The sequence below is a fragment of the Ovis aries genome, chromosome 5 (assembly GCF_016772045.2).
Source record: "Ovis aries strain OAR_USU_Benz2616 breed Rambouillet chromosome 5, ARS-UI_Ramb_v3.0, whole genome shotgun sequence".
Classification (NCBI taxonomy): domain Eukaryota; kingdom Metazoa; phylum Chordata; class Mammalia; order Artiodactyla; family Bovidae; genus Ovis; species Ovis aries.
Genome location: NC_056058.1, coordinates 42,613,839 through 42,634,536, shown reverse-complemented (window position 1 = coordinate 42,634,536; position 20,698 = coordinate 42,613,839). Strand labels below are relative to the sequence as shown.

Sequence of the window (20,698 nt, the reverse complement as noted above, 5' to 3'; positions counted from 1 at the left end):
TGTGATGTCACTGCACTTACGAAACCACAGAAATGTGTCTCGGCGGGGGAGCTCTGAGGAGCTCCAGCGCTTTATGTCTCAGCCCAGAAAGATTTAAGCGAGAGGCAAAGTGATAGATGGGCCACTTGTGAGGTTTATAAGCCAGCACATGAGAGGTGCTGCCCCAAGAACTTAGCGAGCTGCAGTTTTATAAATCCAAGGAGGAAAGGGGAGGGGGAGAAGACCACCTTCTTCCTCATCCTTGAGGAGAGGTCAAGCTTCCATCGTCAGCTCCTCCTCCACGTCAGGCAGGGGAGTTTTCTTGTCTCTACATGGTCAAGCCAGGACTGTCATAGTGTGATGGCATGAACCAAAAGGTGTTAACGTGGACCGAAATTCAGTAAATCATCTCGGGCTTCAATATAGTGTCCGTTTTCGCTATATTTTTGTCTTTAGTGTGTGCAGAGGAATGTGTCCTAGGAATTATATGGGTCTCATGCCGCCGCTATTGTATTGTTTGGGGTCATGTCTCATGGCTCTGCGGCAGGTCTTGTTGCGAAGCAAGCCTGCTTGTTTTTGTGGTGAAGCAAACTGGCTTTCTTGAATGATCACTAACTTATAGGGTCTCCCATATTTTCTTTACTTACGGTCCCTTAGTGGGATTAACTGTCTAATCACTTGCTTTGTCCCTTTACTCTGTCCTTATCACTTAGAACACAAAGCAACAATATATAGCAATAATATATAGATTACAACATCAGCTTCTAACTTGGGCCCTTTCTAGGCTCTACACCCAGAGGAAAAGAGACTTGTGAACGGAAACAGTAAAAATTGTTAGTGGAGTAGAAAATAGATGTCTCCTGTCGGATCTTCCTGCTGTTGGTGATTCCCTGGCACTTGGGTGGGGCCTGGGTCTTCGCATGCCCCAGAGGTCAGGCACAGGGCATTGAAGACCCCTCTCAGGTCAGGGTGAGTCCAGTCCATTCTGCCCTCAGGCTTGCTAAGAGCAGCTCTGAGCCAAGGCTCCTGGCCATGAAAGACCAGACCTGCCAGTGTGTGGTGATAATAAGATTTGCCCAGGAAGAGGCCTCACATCTGGGCAGGGTTTCCACCTCCCCCTCATGCTACAGAAAATCCCATGCTCTCCCCCACCACTGTCTCCTTCATCCTTCCCCACAAGTGTATTCACATCTTGTGGAGTTTCTTTGCAAGAAGGCTGGAAATAAAAGAGAACGGAGGTGGAGCTAGGTCAGGAAAGACTCCCAAGGGTATGGGCACAAAACACCAGGCAGGTGATAAGCTGGGTCCATCACCCACACCCTAGGACCCAAGACAGACCCTGACTGTTCCTGGCCTCAGTTTCTGTGTCGGTGCAATGAAGAGTCTGGACTACACCATGCTAAAGCCTTTACCCCGTGTTCTTAGGGTCTGTGGCCTATTATTTATGCTGGACAGGCTGTGTTTAGTTCAATCGCTCAGTCGTGTCCGACTCTTTGCGACCCCATGAATCACAGCATGCCAGGCCTCCCTGTCCATCACCAACTCCCAGAGTTCAATCAAACTCATGTCCATCGAGTCAGTGATGCCATCCAGCCATCTCATCCTCTGTCGTCCCCTTCTCCTCCTGCCCCCAATCCCTCCCAGCATCAGAGTCTTTTCCAATGAGTCAACTCTTTGCATGAGGTGGCCAAAGTATTAGAGTTTCAGCTTTAGCATCAGTCCTTCCAATGGACACCCAGGACTGATCTCCTTTAGGATGGACTGGTTGGACCTCCTTGCAGTCCAAGGGACTCTCAAGAGTCTTCTCCAACACCACAGTTCAAAGGCATCAGTTCTTTGGCATTTTGCTTTCTTCATAGTCCAACTCTCACATCCATACATGACCACTGGAAAAACCATAGCCTTGACTAGACGGACTTTTGTTGGCAAAGTAACATCTCTGCTTTTTAATATGCTATCTAGGTCGGGCATAACTGTGTAGGGGTCTTTAAAAGACCAACAGGGATGGGGGACGCGGCAGGGGCTGAGCCCCTGGCACAGGACCAGTCACTGGGCTGCACCCCTGAATCAGCAGCTGTGTGTGTACGTATTCATCTGTCTACCTGCATGGGGACTTTTTATCCAGTGTCCTCTGTGCACCTGGCCCTGGGTGACAGGCTGAGGGCCTACAAAGGAAATGAAAGAGCATTTCACCCCACGCTCTTGAAAATCTCAACAGGACACCATACTCACCACACTTACAAAACTCACAGCAAGGTGAGAGTGGGATTGGCTTATTTAAATGACAGCTCCGTGTTTATTAGGAGCCATTAGCATCATTAAGTGGCGGGTGTAGAGCCTCACCAGGTGGCTTTTCAGATTTTCCCTTCTCCATGGAAAGGTCTTTGTGAATGTTTTACCCACCTTTTTCAAAGCCCAGCTCAAAAGAGGGCAGGTAAGCCTCCCCTGAGGTTGAGGCCCAGCATGCCAGTCCTGTGACAAGTGTAGGCTGCACCTTGTCTGTGGGGATCCACACCGGACACCTGGTCACAGCCTCAGGTGTGAAGGACAGTGTCAAGCTGTGGGGCCCTGGCCCCGCTCTGCCTGACCCCAGGGGTGCCCCGGGCTGTATACATCATCCTCAGGAGCATCCTGGAATGTCCCTGTCTCTCCCATCTCCTGTGGGTGTTGAGCCCTCTTAAAAGACCTGCATCCATTTTCATGACAGATAAAGCAATGAGGAGTCCATTCTTGGGATGCGAAAACTTATAAGTAAGCAGGGCAAGGAGCAGGCCCAGCGATTTCCCAGCGTGTGAACTGAATGAGAGTCAGCGCATCCTCAAATCCCACCGCAGTGTTTGGGGAGCGAACAGAGCAGCCAGAGCAGTGATGCGGCTGAGCTGTGTCTGGAATAACTCGACTTGCTGCAGGGGAGGGGCTTTCTGAGCCACAAAGGAGCTGAACCCTGGATGCCTCTTCAGTCCCACTGCTCCCCACCTTTGCTGTTGGCCCCCAAACCCCCATCGCCAGGCTCTGAACACCGAGCCAGGGCCACTGTGGCCCACCCATCCGCTTAGACTCGTCCTGCCTGGAGCTGACTTTCACGGAGACAACAGTTTCTGGGGCTCTATCTGTGGGCCGCCTGCATTTTGATAGGTTTCCAGGGTGGATAATCCCTGAACAGCAGAGCAGACGCAGAAAGGAGAGCCTGCTCTCTCTCCTCCAGCGGCTCAAGCACTGGAAAGGCTCCAAAGCTCTCTAAAGGCTGTTGTTCTCTCTCGGAGTTGTTGTTGTGGAATTTTGTTTTCCTTTGTTTTGACCTGGGATTTACTGTCAATCATACAAGTCAGAGAGGTTCAGATAAATCTTCAAACCTCAGGGAACTTCTCCAAGTCACGTCAGGTCTAAAAGCCTCTGTTCAGGTAATTCTCTCCAAAATGCCATGCCCTACCAAGGCCACATACAGGATGAATCCCCGACTTAGAGCAGACCTTGCCTTCTGAGCATGTTCTCAGGCAGTTTTCCTCTAATACCTTTCTTTCTAAAGTAAATGTCCCACGAGCCCAGCTAAGCTTCTGCTGGTGGAAAGGTGGACCTTGTTCACATTTGGGCAGTTCTTTCCTGGAGACCCTAGTTCAATGGCAGAGATTTGCAGTCCACACACCCCTCATGCCAAAGAAGGAACGTCTCTGCTAGTTGTCTTTAAAAGTCAGTGGCTCTCTGGCATGCTCTGAAGCTGAGGATTACTGCATCTGAGCACACACCCCAGACAACACAGAGAAAAGCAACACACTTCAGGCCGTGCTGACATGTGAGACACGGGTTCAGAATCTTCCCACCCCAGTCTCTTCACCTGTGGGCGCAGAGTGTACGGGCCCCACCCAGTAGGCATCCCAGAAGGACAGAGGCAGGGAAGAACCCCATTCTGGAGAGAGGGGGAGGGAGGTGGGTCCTGCCCTGTGCCCTGGCACTGCCCACATAGGACCTGTTGTCGCCAGTGGGGCAGGCACGAAGCCCTGTCCTTGGGGGCTGCGGCTGGCTGCCGCCCTAGGAGTAGGCAGCTCCACAGCCCAAAGCGTGGCCCTGCCCTCTCTGCCTCCCTGTGCTTGGCCTTTGCAGGCTGGGCTTGCACACAAGTACAAGTGTACATGGCACAGCCATGGGGCTGCACACACACACACACTCAAGCGCACTCCTATACCTTTCCCACTGTCCTTTAAAATCCCAGAACCAAGCAATGTCAGAGGAAGTAAGGCCACCACTTCACAGCCATTAGGACAGCCGCTCACAGTAAAACAGAAAATACTAAATGTTGGCAAGGCTGTGGAGAAATTAGAACCATTGTGAGCTGTTGATGAGAATGTCAAATGCAGCTGTGGAAAACAGTATAACAGTCTGTCAAAAAATTGAACATAGAACTACCATGTGGATTCCAATTCTACTTCTGGAATTGTATCCAGTTCTGCTTCTGAGTATTTACCCTGGAAAATTGAAAGCAGGGTCTTGAAGGGTCATTTACATACACGTGTTCACAGCAGCATTATGCACAGTAACTAAAAACAGGAAGCAGTTCAGGGTCCATCAACCAGTGAACGGAAGAGCGAAATGTGGTGTCTATGTGCAATGAAATGTTATTCAGCCTTAAAAAGAAAGGAAATTCTGACACGTGCTACTACATGGATGAACCTTGAGAACAGTATGCGAAGTAGAAGAAGCCAGTCACAAAAAGACGACTAGCGTATGATTCTATTTATCCACTCCTTTACATGTCTCAAATAAACAGAATCATACCGTAGTCTTTGTGACTGGCTTGTTCTACTTGGCGTACTGTTCTCAAAGTTCACCCGTGTTCACTCGTCAAATGTGTTCTATTTATTTGAGATTCGTAGAGGAGAGGTGGCTCAGCTGGTAAAGAATCCACCTATAATGTGGGAGACCTGGGTTTGATCCCTGGGTTGGGAAGATCCCCTGGAGGAGGACATGGCAACCCACTTCAGTATTCTTGCTGGGAGAATCCCCATGGACAGAGGAGCCTGGCAGGCTATAGTCCACAAGGTCGCAAAGAGTCGGACACAACTGAGCAACTAAGCTCAGCACAAAGGAATGGAAGTCACAGAGACAGAAAGAATGGTTTTTGCAGGGGCTGAGGGAAGAGGGAATAGGTGACTATTGTTCAATGGGGACAAAGTTAAAATTCTACACATGGAAAGAGTTATGGAGATGGATGGTGGTCATAGTTGTACCATAGTCTGAATATCACTGAGCTGTATACTTTAAAATGGTAAGTTTTATATTATATGTATTTTACCGTGATAAAAATAAGCTGAGGAAAAACATATTTTAGTTGTTTCCATAGATGACTAGTCTTTAATCCTTCCAGACTCGAAGTTACCTTTCCATAGCAAGTATCCTGTAACGTCCCTGTATAATCTTGAATGAATATGTGTCTTAACCAAAACTAGGGTATAAAGAAAAGTCCTAGGCATAAAGCATGCATTTTAAGTAACTGTTTGGATGCCAGCTACACACTCCACCTCACAGTGGTAAGATGTCAGCCCCGGCATGCAGATCTTAGTAACACAATGGCTGCAGATGGAGCCCATGATGGGCACGTTAGGTTGGCAGTTTGAGTACTCATGTGTCCTTGAGTGAGGAAAGATGATTCTCCAAAATAGTGGACAATTCTTGATAAAGTTGTAAACAAGGGAATTCCTGGTGGTCCAGTGGTTGGGACTTCATGCTTTCACTGCCAAGGGCACGGGTTCGATCTCTGGTCAGGGAACTAAGATCCTGAAAGCCACAAGACACAGTCAAAATTTTTCAAATATATATATTTTTAAATTTTTTAAAGATGTAAACCAAATTTACAATATACAAGAATAAGTGCATCCTTGGAAAATCCTTTTCAAGGCCAGAAGGGGATGTATTTTGTGTGTAACACCTCGGTAGGTCCTAGTAACCCAAGAGTGGTAAGTGGGTCTTTCACTCCAGTAAGAGAGTGGCCACCACCCCCACTGGCTATGATTCCATCGATTTTGTTCTTGAGAATTGCTCGGAGGCTTCATCCTCCAAACAGCTAACCAAAAGTGACTGTCCATGGTGCAATTTGAAATGTTTATTGGACAAGACAGTGCTACAAAGAGCAAGGTCCCTAAGGTCCCTGGTCCCAGCCATTAAGTGCCACCAGGGCCCCCGCCAATCATTGTGAGAACCAAAAACACCCCCCATGGAATTTCAGAACGCCTGCTGGGAACAGCACTGCCCTTCTTGAGGTCATTTACAGAGTGCTTCTCCTGTGCTGTGAGTCCTCGCAGAGCAAAGTGATCCCTTTACCTGGATGTAAGCCTGGCTCTAGGGCCAGGAGACCTTGTCCCCACCATTCACTCAGTCCATAGCAGCCTCAGACCCTGCTGCATCTCTGGGCGAGGTTCCCCTCAGCTCAGAGGCCACTCGAAGATCAGAGCGGCTCAAAGCAGTGACATTTTTTGGACATCTGACCCCGAGGAACTAAATTTTTGCAGCCTCAATAGCAGGACATTTCCGTTTGCTTAGGCATCTGGAGGATGAAGCCTCCCAGCAGTTCTGGGGGAATCACAGCCGACGAGGTGGTGCTCACTTTTTCTCCTCTCGTCCCCTCCAGCTTCCCCGTCTGCCATCCCCTGGTCTAGCACCACCGCTTCTCCTCATGGTGCAGGTAAGGGCAGGAGAGGAGCAGGCAGGGGACAGAGCTTCTGGGCAGGGCATTAGGGGAGCAGAGTCTGGAAGGAGCCCGTGTCCTCCTCCTAGAAAGCGTGAGTAACTTGGTAGGGAACCTAGTCATGTGGGTTTCCCACAAACGCAAGAGTAAAAGCTAGAGTTCTTAATTCCAGGAGGGCTTTAGCATTTATTCAAGTTTTCAAACATTACTCTTTCACTCAGGGGCCACCTGATAGATGTGCCACTCAACCATAAAAAGTGTATGTGGATCCCTCTCCTAGGAATCCAACCAATTTTGCTTTCTCTAATAGGAATAGAAGAGAGGATTGTAAATGTCAAACAGCAGATTGTATAGCAACATCAATTGAACCAGGCATTCATGAGCAAATGTACCATTTATCTAGCAAAGCTCTGGGTGGTTTTGTTAATTTAAATTACCTGATGCTGGGGAAAAACTTGAGATGAGGTTTTGTCCACAAATTCAGGTTACTTCCACCCAGCGTCCGAGCAGCCTTGATCAGCTCTGGTGCGGGCAGCTAGGGAATGAGGTGTGTGGTCTGTGTGGCATGTGTGTTGGGCCAGGCAGGGCAGAGGCCATGTGGAGCCCTAGATGTGCAAATCCTGTTTGTGGGCCTAAAGTGGGTCTTGTATATTCAACTCAGAAGCCGGGATGATGAATAGCATTGTCCATGGAAGAGAATAGAGAATGCTGAGCAAGGACAGTGACCCAGCCTGATGCTAGGCCCTCTTTGGAGTCTGGAACAATGAGGGGCTGCTAATGAGTGTGGTGGGCCTGCTGTTGGTTCTGGAGTGAGGATTAGAGAGTGAAGAGGGGAGACAGGCTGAGCACCGTGCATAAAAGACAGGCAGGAACTTGCCAAGCCCTTCATAGCCCATGACAGCATCCAGTGTGGGTCCCCGTGGCCAGTTCTCTAAGACACTGAGGACTCTTATGAAAGAGATACCAAGGCTTTGGGACATAATTTATGGAGGAGACAGGCAGAGACGAAGACAAGATGAACATGTGTAGCTTGTCAATGATGCCATCCAATCATCTCATCCTCTGTTGCCCCCTTCTCCTCCTGCCCTCAATCTTTCCCAACATCAAGGTCTTTTCCAGTGAGTCCACTCTTTGCATCAAGTGGCCAAAGTAGGAGCTTCAGCTTCAGCATCAGTCCTTCCGATGAATATTCTGGGTTGATTTCCTTTAGGATTGATTGGTTGATCTCTTTACTGTCCAAGGGACTCTCAAGAGTCTTTTCCAGCGCCACAGTTTAAAAGCATCAATTCTTCAGTGCTCAGCCTTCTTTATGGTCCAACTCTCACTACTGAAAAAACCATAGCCTTGACTATATGGACTGTAGCATATTGGTGTCTCTGCTTTTTAACATACTGTCTAGGTTGGTCATAGCTTTTCTTCCAAGGAGCAAGTGTCTTTTAATTTCATGGCTGCAGTCACCATCCACAGTGATTTTAGAGCCAAAGAAAATAAAATCAGCCATTATTTCCACTTTTTCCCCATCTTATTTGCCATGAAGTGATGAGACTGGATGCCATGATCTTCATTTTTTGGATGTTGAGTCTTAAACCAGCTTTTTCACTCTCCTCTTTCACCTTCATCAGGAGGCTCTTTAGTTCCTCTTCACTTTTTGCCATCAGAGAGGTATCATCTGCATATCTGAGACTGTTGATATTTCTCCTGGCAGTCTTGATTCCAGCTTGTGATTCATCCAGCCTGGCATTTGGCATGAGGTACTCTGTATATACGTGAAATAAGCAGAGTGACAATATACAGCCTTGACATACTCTTTTCCCAATTTTGAACCAGTCTCTTGTCCTATGTCTGGTTCTAACTGTTGCTTCTTGACCTGCACACAGGCTTCTCAGGAGGCAGGTAAGGTGGTCTGGTCTTTCATCTCTTTAAGAATTTTCCACACGTTTGTTTTGATCCATACAGTCAATGGCTTTAGTATAGTCAATGAAGCAGAAGTAGATGTTTTTCTGGAATTCCTTTGCTTTTCCTATGATCAAATGGATCTTGGCCATTTGATTTCTGGTACCTTTGCCTTTTCTAAATCCAGTTTATACATTTGGAAATTCTCACTTCATGTATTTTTGAAACCTAGCTTGAAGGATTTTGAGGATTACCTTGCTAGTATGTGAAATGACCACAATTGTATGGTAGTTTGAGCATTCTTTAACATTGCCCTTCTTTAGGATTGGAATGAAAACTGACCTTTTCCAGTCTTGTGGCCATTGCTGAGTTTTCCAAATTTGCTGGCATATTGAGTGCAGCACTTTCACAGCATCATCTTTTAGGATTTGAAACAGTTAAGCTGGAATTCCATCACCTCCACTAGCTTTGTTTGTAGTAATGCTTCCTAACACCCACTTGACTTCACACTCCAGGATGTCTGGCTCTAGGTGAGTGACCACACCATCGCGGTCATCCAGATCATTAAGATCTTTTTTGTATAGGTCTGTGTATTCTTGCCAACTCTCTTAATACCTTCTGTTTCTGTTAGGTCCTTGCCATTTCTGTCCTTTATTGTGCCCATCTTTGCATGAAATGTTCCCTTGGTATCTCTGATTTTCCTAAAGGGATCTCTAGTCTTTCCCATTCTGTTGTTTTCCTCTATTTCTTTGCATTGTTCACTTAAGAAGACTTGCTTACCTCTCCTTGCTATTCTCTGAAACTCTGCATTCAGTTTGGTATATCTTTACCTTTCTCCTTTGCCTTTTGCTTCTCTTTTTTTCCTCAGCTATTTGTAAGACCTTCTTAGAGAACCACTTTGCCTTCTTGCATTTCTTTTTTGTGGGGATGGTTTTGGTCACTGCCTCCTGTACAATGGTACAAACCTCCATCCATAGTTCTTTGAGCACTCTGTCTATCACATCTAATCCCTTTAATCAATTTGTCACCTGTGCCATATAATCATAAGGGATTTGATTTAGGTCATACCTGAATTGTCTAGTTGTTTTCCTCACTTTCTTCAATTTAAGCCTGAATTTTGCAATAAGGAGCTAATGGTCTGAGCCACAGTCAGCTCCAGGTCTTGTTTTTGCTGACTATACAGAGCTTCTCCATCTTCGGCTGCAAAGAATATAACCAATTTGATTTTGATATTGACCATCTGGTGATGTCCATTTGTAGAGTCATCTCTTTTGTTTTTGGAAGATGGTGTTTGCTATGACCAACAAAATGGACAGAGCACCTCCTTAGAGCTGGACCTTGGCAGTAAAGCTAGATTTGAAGAAAGGGCCTTCCAGGAAAGGGAAGCAAATTTGCAGGCTGCTTTCTGGCAGGTAGTGGGGGTAGTCAGGAACTGCAGCTCAGGCCACGGTGTAAGCACTTCCCCAGAGGCCCTGAGTATGGCAGCAGTGACCCATCTGCTCAGAAGTCCTAGGTCCCAAGGGACAGCCAGCAGAGGATCACCAGGTGGTGTGACTTTGAGTACACCTGTTTGGGGGTTGTGAGGGGACCATATCATGTGTGCTTAGCAATCTCTAGAAATTGTCAGAATTTTGTGGCTTGGTCAACACCATCAGTAAAACTATATCACGTATTAGCAAAAACATATTCTAAAGATAAACCCATTGGTTTTGGTATTTATTGTTAATTGAATTTTCCCAGAAATGGCAGCAGAAAGATTGTTAATGTTCATGAATTTACATCAAATTAAACATCTGTTCCTCTTAAGCTAAACTCCAGTAAAGTTATGGCGGCTCATAAATTAGATGGGGGAGGAAAATGCTTCTTGCTCTTTGCACAGCTTAGCAGTTTCAAAATAGACCTCAGAATGCCACATTGCAGCTGAGGCCCATGTAACACAAGCATGTTGAGCTGTGATGTTGGTGCCAGACGATTAAGCTGAGTTTTTGCTTTGGTGGTGAAGATGGCAGCTTTGTCTTCAGCAGTGACATTACTTCTCAGGCCAGCTGGGGACAGTGTGGGAACCAGGGAGGCAGATGCTTGGGTGGGGGTTGGGGCAGAACCTGCCCGTGAGCAAACCCAGCAGCAGCCAAGAGACTGTGGGCACACCTGTGAGGGTCCTCCCAGGAGAGGGATCTGGATCTGAGCCCAGGGGCTGGGCCACCTGGCCTGGTCAGGAAGGACTGGAGTCCAGAGGCTGTGGCTCAAGGGCATGGGAGGCTGTTGTGTGGCTTCTGAAGGGACCTGTGTGCAGCTCAGGAAGGGAGCTGCCCTCCCCCAGGTGGTGGCATCTCAGAGCGTGACTCACCAGCCCCCACCAGGCACGTTCTTCCTTCCCATCCCCTGCTCTTTAGCTCACACTCATCCCCAAGTGAGATGACTCCTGCTTATGGCAGAAGAGTTCTTCATGGTATCTAGTAACCTCTGTCCTGAAGTCCCCTCTCCCATAAATTTAGGGGTTTGCCAGGGACTCTTGAAGTACAAGGCTGCCTCAGTAAGGGAAGGGCCAGCACCCTGGAGGCCATGGGGGCTGTCTTCATAGGGGCCTCAGGATCCCCCTAGCCCCGACTCCCCACAGTTCCACCCACATGTAAAGTTCTCCTGGAGCTTGGAGGGTCCCCAGGGTCAGCTTTGTGTTCAGTTACTGATCAGAACCCTCGTGTGGCACCGAACCTTTCCTGAAGCTGTGCCACAACTGAATTTGCCCTCAGGCCTCCCCACCTGGGCACTGTTCCAAGCAGAAGCCCCTTGCCTGGCCTTTTCCCGGGGCCGTCCAGGGCTGTCCTGACCAGCAATGGCAGAACCAGAGGACAGACCCTCTCATCCTCCTCCCGTCCAGTGGCAGGTCCTGAAGAGCTGTGTGTTCCCTAGAGGGGCTCAGAGGAGACACTCCCATGTGACCCCGTGTCCAGCAGGGTGACAGCCTCTCTGTGGCCCCCCACCTCCTTGCCACCATGATTCCCAGGCTTGTTTTGCAAGACTCTTTGGAGCTACTGCTGCAGGTTTTGGGGTGCCCCCCCTAGTGAGGAAGAGTCCATGCCCCTGGCAGTGAGTATGACACAAACCACACACTAGGGCTGCCTCACACACTCATGTGTCATGCCCCCTGCAGCCAGGAGCTGATATGATGGATGGCATGGCCCCCCAGTCGCTCTAGAGTTCCAGACCTCAGTCACTATGCCTCAGGATGGCTGAGATTGTCCCTTCCTCAGGACAGGGCTGTAGCCACTATCCACCAAGATTATACTTTCGTCCAGTCAGCAGACATTTAATGAGTACCTTCTGCATGCAGGTGCATGGGCCAGGTGCTGGCATCACACCTACAACAAGGCAGGGCCCTGGCTTCAAGGGGCTCCCATGTAATGGGGCAGCCTGATGCCAACAGTGTATGAATAACAGAGTGAAGGCTGGGGAAAGGACCACGACAGACAAGAATGGGTCAGTGCACAGGGACGTCTTTAGATGAGGATGGCTTGGCAAGGGAGGCAAGCGGAGATGGTCTCTCTCCAGTCTCCCTACCACCTCTATTCCTAATGCCAGGAGTCTCCAGCCCACCCTCCCTCCTGCCTCCACGTCCCCCCAGTATCCAGGCCCTGGGCCTGTCCAGGGCCTTGACCGCATGGCCTGTCTCCCTCTCTGTTAGAATCTGAGCTCCCTGCTACCTGGCTGGCTCTCCCTCCTTCCCCACGCTGTGCCACACCTCTTTCCCTGACTCTGGAGCCACCAGCCCCTCCCACATCTGTGCCCAGAAGCTTTGCCTGCCACAGCGAAGACCGTCCCCTGAGGCCGACCTGGCAGGGGCGCACGTGGCTGATGGAATATTCAGTGTCTCCCTGGCTTCTCTTTGTTCTGCAGGAGAAAGCATGCCTTTGATAGACGTTCAATTCCAGAGGCTGCTACCTGCGTCCTATCTCTTTGCTCAAAAAATTAAATGCGGACGTGCCTGTGCTCCTGCTGTAATAATCTCCCTCAGAGTGGAGGCAGTGTGGCTGGAATGGGAGAACATCAGAATCTTCAAAGAGGGACAATTATTGAGGGAACTAGATTAATGAGGTGTCATAACAACTTAGCCAGATCCGCGGCTGACCTTTTTCGTGGAGAACGGGCTTGATAAATGTAGTTCATTACCAAGTTCTGACATGAAAATAGGATCACACTCCGGGCTCCTCAGCAAGCTGATCAATATTTTATCTGCCAAAACAGGCCTGTGAGCAGGAGGAGCCCCCACACACATGTGCCAGCAGGAAGCCCGAGGCCAGTGCCAGGGCCTGGCCAAGCGGGGCCAGTGCTGCTGCATGGGGGACACCGCGGCCAGCGGAGGATGGCTGGGTCCTTCAGAGGGCCTGCTGGGGATTCTCATCACTGCCAGGCTGGAGGACATGAGCCTCCCTCCCCAAGAGGCCCCAGAGCAGAAACGTTCATGGAGATGGGTAGGCGGGAGGAAGTCTCCACCGATTTAGTGGCCACCTGTGCTAGGCGCTGGGCATCAGTGAAGGGGCCAGAGACAAATGCACCCGACCCTGGGGCTCCTGTAGGGCATTTCGTGCAGAGAGGCCCTCGGGCCTGGCAATCACGCAGACACTGCGAGGTCTATTTATGCTTCCTGTGAGGTGTTTATTGTCCCCATTCTAAGGTAGGAAATGGGGGCAAGAGAGGCAGGAGTGGCTGCCTTTCCTGGGGTCTCACAGCCACTCAGAGGCAGAGCCTTTGCTCTCCTTTGCTCTCCTGACACCTTGTCCGGTGCTCCGTCCAGCCTTGCAGTGACTGTCATCAGTGGAGTTGCTGTCAGGTGTCGCAGCCCACAGTGAAGCCTGTCTCTACCTGAGGACCCCAGGAAAGGTTGTTACAGGGTGGCCCAGTCACCCTGGCTTCTTGATGAGAGGATCTGCCCTGGAGCCGCAGGACTCAACCACGGGTTCGCAGGCGCTTAACACTGTCCCACCATGTGCGCGACTATCCAGGCTGGTCCCACAGCGGGATGTGGACGGCACTGACAACACCCCATCCAGGTTCCTGTAGTCAGCCCACTCTCCATCATCGTGGTCAGCCCCCACGTGGGCCCTGGGGAAGAGTGTTGTGGTCCCCAGGCCTCTGCTATACTCCCCTCCAGGGACTTTCCCTCCAAAGGGGCAGGGTCCCTCCCTGGGACCAGGCCCACCCCCAAACATGCAGAGCACAGAGAATTATGAAGCCAAAGGGCTAGTTTAGATCAGGCGCTATTTCAGCTGTGGCCAAGATGCAATGAAGAATAGGTCAGGCAGAGATGTGGGTAAAGAACACTGAGGGGAGCAGTAAACGCTGCCCCCATGCAGCACAGTCGTGTGGCCAGTGCTGCTGAGATTGTTTCTCCCTCCACACCCCAACCTCCTCAAGTCCCCAGTCGGCTTGCCAGGTGGGTGGCCGGAAATGACCTGCATAATAATGAGAAGCACCCAACCTTTGGGTATTGAAGCTCTTGCCTATGTTTATTAAGAGGAAGGGAGATCTGAAAACAGAGGCTATGGGCCAGGCCTCAGGACGCATGCATCACGTGAGGCCAGCCAGGGCTCTGCTAGCTTGGCTCCTGGCTCAGGGTCGCCTGTGCCAAGGCTAGGCTTCACCCCCAGCCTGGCCACCTCTGGAAAAGGGATCATGGGTAATTTACTTTCTTCCTTTATATTTATCTGCACGTTCCAACTGTTTTCTTGCTGTTTTGATGCTTGTGTTCCTTTTATACTAAGACAGAGGTTTCAAACTGGCAGCAGAGCGAGACCCTTTAGCTGAAGACCAGCTCTGCAAGGACTCACAGGTGCCCACACCCCGCCTCGGGGAGCCGTTACATCTGACCCCACCGTGTGATCAGGAGGTTGTGAATGAAAAAGTAAGGCTGGGACTTGGTAAACTAGCACTTTTACATGCCTCTCTCAGAAGCTATGCATCCTGGAGACCAAAAGGGACGGCTTTTGAGAAGCCTCAAAAGTCTTGAAAGAGGCTGAATTGTGGAAGCTGAAGTGGCCATCTCCACGGGCCCAGAAACGCCACCATCACGTGCCCTTCCTCTGAGGCTCATGCCTCCATAGAGCTACACAGATATTAGAGGAGCCGGGAACTTTGAGGCAATGATTTATTTATTCCAGGTTGAGACTCGTAAAGCAAAGCTGCTCCTGGGATAAAAGAAGGATTTCAGGTCACCTTCTAGGAGCAGGACCTAGGAGCAGGGGGTTTGTCTTAGGACCTCCATGCCCAGCAGCAGCCAGGCACAGTGAGGGCCTCAGTAAAGGAAAGGACAGAGGACGTTTGGCAAAGTGCAGTCTGCTGGGCCTGGCACTCTGCCCCAGCTCCACGCTTCCCTCTAGCCTCATCCAAGCCCTGCTCCCTGCTACCCTGGCCCAGCCACACCCGCCTCCTGGGGCTCTGGACACATTGTGCTGCTCGCTCCTATACCTGTGACCCCTGTGACCCAGAAATCCCTTCCCCTGGCCTCCTGTGCCCACAGATCCCTCATCCTGTGGGGCTGACCCGTAGCGAAATTTCTTTTACTTTGGCCTCGTTAGCTCTCCTTCCATGGGCACCCTCGATGCCCAAGACAGAAAGCTCCATTGTATACTCAAAGTACTACCCACCATAGAGCACAGAGTTTGTGAGTAAATGCTGGTAAACAGATGGAAAAGGCACGGGTGGCATGAGCCTAGCAGGAGGCCAGACCAGGGATTCGGGGAGCAGGCCCTGGACACTGAGGCCCTTAACTCTTCTGCCGAGTTTATATCTAGGCATGTATATACTTTCCTGACCAGCAGGCATGGGCTGGGCATTGCCAGGGTGGAGAAGCCTCCATGAACTCACAGTGAACTGTAGGGGTGTGATAGGAGAGGTGAGCCAGGGGAGGCACTGCAGCCCACCCGACAGGACCTGCGTAGCTGGTTTTCCTGGCCACCAGAGTGGGAGGTACTGTCAGGCTGCGTGAGGACGCCTGGCCTGGGGCAGCAGGCAGCTCAGAGATCTGTGCCCCACCAAGATTGGGAGGATGAGACAGCTCTGCCCATCTGACCTGGCCCAGCCTGCTCCAACCTTCAGATGTATTCTTTTCTTTTGTGGAGGCAGGGGGAGCTTAATGGTATGCTAGCATTTCTGAACTGAGCCTTCTATCAATCCAACATCCATCTGCTGTGAACACCAGCTTCCCAGTGTTGGGGCACAAATGCCTGTCCCCTGGAAAGCCTGACAGGCCTTCCATTCCAGGCCCCTGCAGATCCCCCACACATTTCCACCACCACCTCCACTGAAGTGTCTCTCTGCCCTCATACAATGCATCCAGCTTCTGCCATTTGCCGGGACTGGTTTTATCCTCTGGGGAGCTAGGCAGCAAGATCTGGGCAAACCTCTTCCTCTTCTTTCCCCAGACTGGCCTTTGTCCAGCTCAGGAAGCCGAGGACAGACCCTGGGCAGAAGAGTATGGCTGTGGGACACAGCCGTGATTTTCACTGTGCAGACTTGAGAATCAGGTTTACCAATTGGAGGCCCTATGAGCTCCCAGGAATGGATATGCTACCAGGCCAAAGAGGAGTGGGAGAGCTATTCTTGTCAGAGCACAGAAACTCCTAGAGAGCAAATAGATTTGATTATATTGAACACAGCGATTGATTTTTTTCTAAATAAACATGCAGGATGAAATGGTAACAGACATCTGTTTCTGACAAGAATCAGTTGACCCCAAATTGGAGGAAAGAAAATCTAGAAACACAAACAAGCACAAGAAAAAGTGGTCGGACCATCCAGGCTTGTCCAGTAAGGAAGGGAGAGAGACAGACAGACTTCCCAGCAGCCCTGTCCCCACCAAGCAGCTCCCTGTTTATTGCTCTTCAGCTACTGTGGTTCCGATAATGACAAAGGGGAGAGTAGCTATGATTTTATGAGCCCTCAGTCAGTGCTAGGCCAGTGCCATGCCTTTTATTATGTGCATGTCTTATTTAACCCTCCTAACAGCCCTATGTGGGAGGCTCTGCTCTCCCCCACTTCACAGATGAAATCACTGATGCACCCTGTGCAAGATACACACTCAGGCAGCCACAGAACCAGGACTCAAACCCAGCAGACCACAGAGCCAGGGCTCTCCAGCACTGCTTATATTGCCTCCAGCCCCGAGCTGATACAGCCTGCCCTAAGCTGGCCTTGAAATTAAGGCGAAAAGACCTAGACCTCAGACACTCCCTTGCTAGCAGCACTCTGGCTTGAACCTGGAATGGATGAGGAGGACCGCATACCCATGCCCCAGGATTCGGCAAAGCCAGGAGGTGGGGCACATCCTTCATCCTCATCCCAGGAGGAGGCGAGGTGGGGCAGCAGGGAGTGCTCACCTGCTCTGCTCACAGCCCTGTGGGTGGGTAACATCTCCATGGCCCGTTACCAGCACAGTTAAACTACATCATGTCACAGTGTATCACAGGCCTCATTTGCCAAAATACTGTGTGGTTCGGATGCTATGGACCAAGCACAGCCATGAGGAAAGACCTGAGAGCAATGGGCTGTGAGCTTCGGGCTGACTTTTGTAAAAGCTGCCTTTTGTTTCTTGGTCATGGGCTTGTGTACACATGTTCATCTTGAAGTAATCCAGCCCTGGGAGTGTTTCTAATTATCTTAAGCAAGGCTTATTAGTCCTGTTAACTGCAACTCCCTGATCTATGAGGCCACGGATTCCAAAGGAGCCTTTAAGGTAGGATTAAGGCAAAGATGAGCCGTTGCAAAGTGGAATTGGGGCCAGCTTTCCTAAAGCTGCTGTGGGGCTGCACTGCAAAATTCCCCAGATGAAGACTCCCATTCTGTCTGATCATCACCCTGTGTCTGGCTGTAGAAGGTGCTCGATCAACATGTGCAGGGTGAACGAACAGGCTCCTCCCAGCGTTTGCATCACGTGTGGCTTGTATCCGGTGCTCAGTGACTGTCTGTGGCATGCCTCATGGATAGGTCTCATGTCCTTGGGCCACACCCTGCACTGCGTCTAGCAGGTGCCTACTACCTGCCGATGGGTGGTGGGTGGAGGGAGGTCTTCTCAAGACTGGGGGAGGAGTCTGACTGAAGTAACCCCATCTGCTCTTCCAGGTGACCCATGCACCATGGCCGACTACGCCCGCCTGAAGAAGGTCCTGCTGGCACTGCAGAGCCGCCTGCAGCCACTCCACGTGGGGGACAGCAGACAAGAGCCCACCTCCCAGAAGCGCCTCCTGGTGGAATCTCTGTTCAAGGACTTCGATGCAGATGGAGACGGCCACCTCGGCAGCTCTGAGCTGGCCCAGGTGGGTACAGCATGGGGTGAAATCCCATTACGGGAGGATCCAATTTTCCATTCAGGGTGTGTAGAAAAAGAACCAGCAGACCCATGTGGGAAGAGTCGTTTGTCACTCTCTGAAATGGGACGCTGAGGGGGCCTTGCTCCTGCAAGAGGAAGCATCTCCCAGGAGTCAGAGAGCTTGTGTTGAACACTTGGAAATATCTGACAAAATGATGCCAGTGTCTCTTTCCCACCAGCCACCTTCAGCCATTATTTACCAACAAGCTCCGAGCTAGCTGGCGAAGCACACACTGTACACAGGCTGAGCTCTGAGGCTTTCATTAGGAAACAAGTCTTTTCTTCCTGAGTCCTTTACTGTCCTTAGCAGGAAGGTTCAAAGAAAGCAGATTTGGTTTTCACCAAGAGCTTTGGGAGCTGTAACACGCTGTCCCCACGTCCTCTCCCCCTCGGACCTCACCAGTAGTGGTACCTGGGTAGCAGCAGCCCACACTCCAGCCTATGGCTTGCAAGCAGCCCTGTGGCCACCCCCTGAGCACTGCTCTCCCCTTTGAGAAAACACTCGAATGGAGTCTGTGGTTTGCTTCCCTCCCAAACACAGCACATGTGGCCCTTTGCCCAGCTACCAGCTGGTACAAGGGCCATAAGCATCTGCAGCAAAAAGGAAGAAGGAAGGAGCAACCCAGGGCAGCAGGCACACCAGCTGTAGGACAGGCCTGTTGGGTGCTGGTGGCAGAAAGGCAGGCTGGATGGGCCCAGGGGTCTGCATTCCTGCTCCTGCTCTGCTGGTTTGGGTCTGAGAGCCTGGGGTCCCAGAGCCACACCAGGTGCAAAGACATGGAGGGAGGCTAGGTCAGCCGCCCTGGGGCAGCTCTGCCCCTGAGACCACAGAGTGCCCTGCCCCCTGAGAACAGATACAGGATGGTTCCCCACCTTTGATACTACTTTAAAAAGATCTTCCACAGGGCACACCAGTGACCTCATCAAAACTGTGACCAGGTCACCAGGAAGACCAGGCTAGGGAGGGCCGTGGCATTTAGAGCACCCACTAGGGGCTTGGCACTAAGCGAGGCCCTTTACCTGCCATGTGCCCTACACAGGCAGGTCCCTCACTCTTCAATAGAGTAGCTACGAACACAGACTTCACAGTCAAACTGCCTGAATTCAGGTCCAACTCCAGCATTTACGGGGACCTAGGAGGTCTAGGCAGACAACTGCCTGGCCCTGTGCCCCTTTTCTTGTCTGTGACTGTCACAGGGTCATCAGGAGGGTTAGATGAGCAAAGAGGTGTGCAGTTCTCAGCCTAGTGCCCAGCAGGTGGTACATTCTCAGAAGGCAACAGCCGTTAGCATCCATTTGTCACCATTACCTCTATTGTTGTTATTTCCTCCTTAAACCTTCCAGCCACCTTTTGCTGTGTGGTAGGTGCTGCTGTTATCCCCACTTACCAGGTATTTTTAGATGAGGAAGCGGAGGCTCCAAGAAATCGAATGGTTTGCCTGCGGAGCACTCATTGCCTAGGATGTGGTGAACTCAGACACAACCAGGGTGCCAGGTGTGCATGGACCAGCTCTCCTCACACTACATGGGACTCCCTGGGAGGACAGCTCCCAGCACCAGCTCCACCTGATCCTCTCGAGGTCTATGGGGACAGCAAGTGCCCAAAAACTCGGAGTAGAGCAGTTGTCCAGACACTTCCCCATGCAGGGCCCCCTTCTCAAGTCCAGCCAGTTCAGAGCTGGCTTCCAGGGAGTGGGTGGGGAACCACAGATCCTAAGGCACTTGCAGACCCTGCTCTGCTCACTCATACCTGGCATCACAGGCAAGTCCATCCGTGGCCCACACTCCGGGAAGCCTCCCAGACACACACCAGCCTTCATGTCACTACTTCCTCAACCCTCAGCCCCCAGCTATGGTTAAGACCCCATGGGCCAGGACCAGAGGCCCACCAATGACCCACGCTGCTTTGGGGAGAGCCCAGGTCCTGCTGGTCACGGTTACCTGAGAGAAGAGCCACCTAGCAGTTCGATTCCCCACAGTGCAGGCTGTGTGGGGAGCCCAGAGGGCAGGCATCTCTGTCTTGCCCCAGACAGAGGCAACTGTGGGATCTCAGTGCCCCAGGCCCACGTGGATCCAGGTAGCTGCCAGGTAAACAGAACATTTCCTGGGCGCATGGCTCTAACCTGGCAGAGACATGCCCTGAGGCACCTGCAGCCATTAACAAGTGTGGTAATTGGACTATGATTTCCTCTTTAAAATTTAATGTGTTTAAAGTCCATTTCATAAATCTGCCAAGCAGGGCCCAGCTAAAGTGGGCCTTTCCTTGACACTGAATCAGAGGCGTTGGGGAAAACTTGTAGATCCTATGAAAAGTTAATCAATTTCCAGCACAGAAATAGACAAAGGGAAATTTCCATCTTTGCAAGATTGATTTTGGGCGTTATGGTTGATCTCCCTTTTATCGAACACTCTTATTTGCTGGGTGAAGGGTCATTTTTTTAACATTATCACATTAAATTGCCTTTAATATACCAGGCCCAGCTGAGACTGTTAAATAAAGAGAAAATACCTCTGTTCCCCTCTTCCCCCCCAAAAAAAACCATTTTCTTTCTTCTGAGATTTCCTTCTGAGTATTTTCTTTGCAAGACTCTAGTTTCAGACCCACACACAAATGGTCCTACTAGGGAGGCCCCCACCCTGCAGCCCAGATCACATCCAGAGAGGAGTTCACAAGGGCCCACCCATGGTCCCCTCAATAGAATCCCAAGGGTAGTGGTTTGTATTCCTGGCAGGACAAGGCAGCAGAGCAGGGGCTCAGGCCTAGGTCAATAGAACAGCAGCGTCCTCTC

At 50.7% G+C, this 20,698-nt stretch overlaps 1 protein-coding gene across 3 annotated transcripts in view; it reads left to right on the top strand.

Annotated features, from left to right (window-relative positions):
• The window catches only part of FSTL4 (follistatin like 4), a 768,172-nt gene that overhangs the window by 611,861 nt on the left and 135,613 nt on the right, over positions 1-20,698 (top strand). For all 3 annotated transcript variants that reach the window (XM_060416502.1, XM_042250516.2, XM_027970246.2), the window contains one exon: positions 17,663-17,856. In XM_060416502.1, the coding sequence (XP_060272485.1) occupies positions 17,663-17,856 (194 nt within the window). The remainder of the gene's footprint in view (positions 1-17,662; positions 17,857-20,698) is intronic.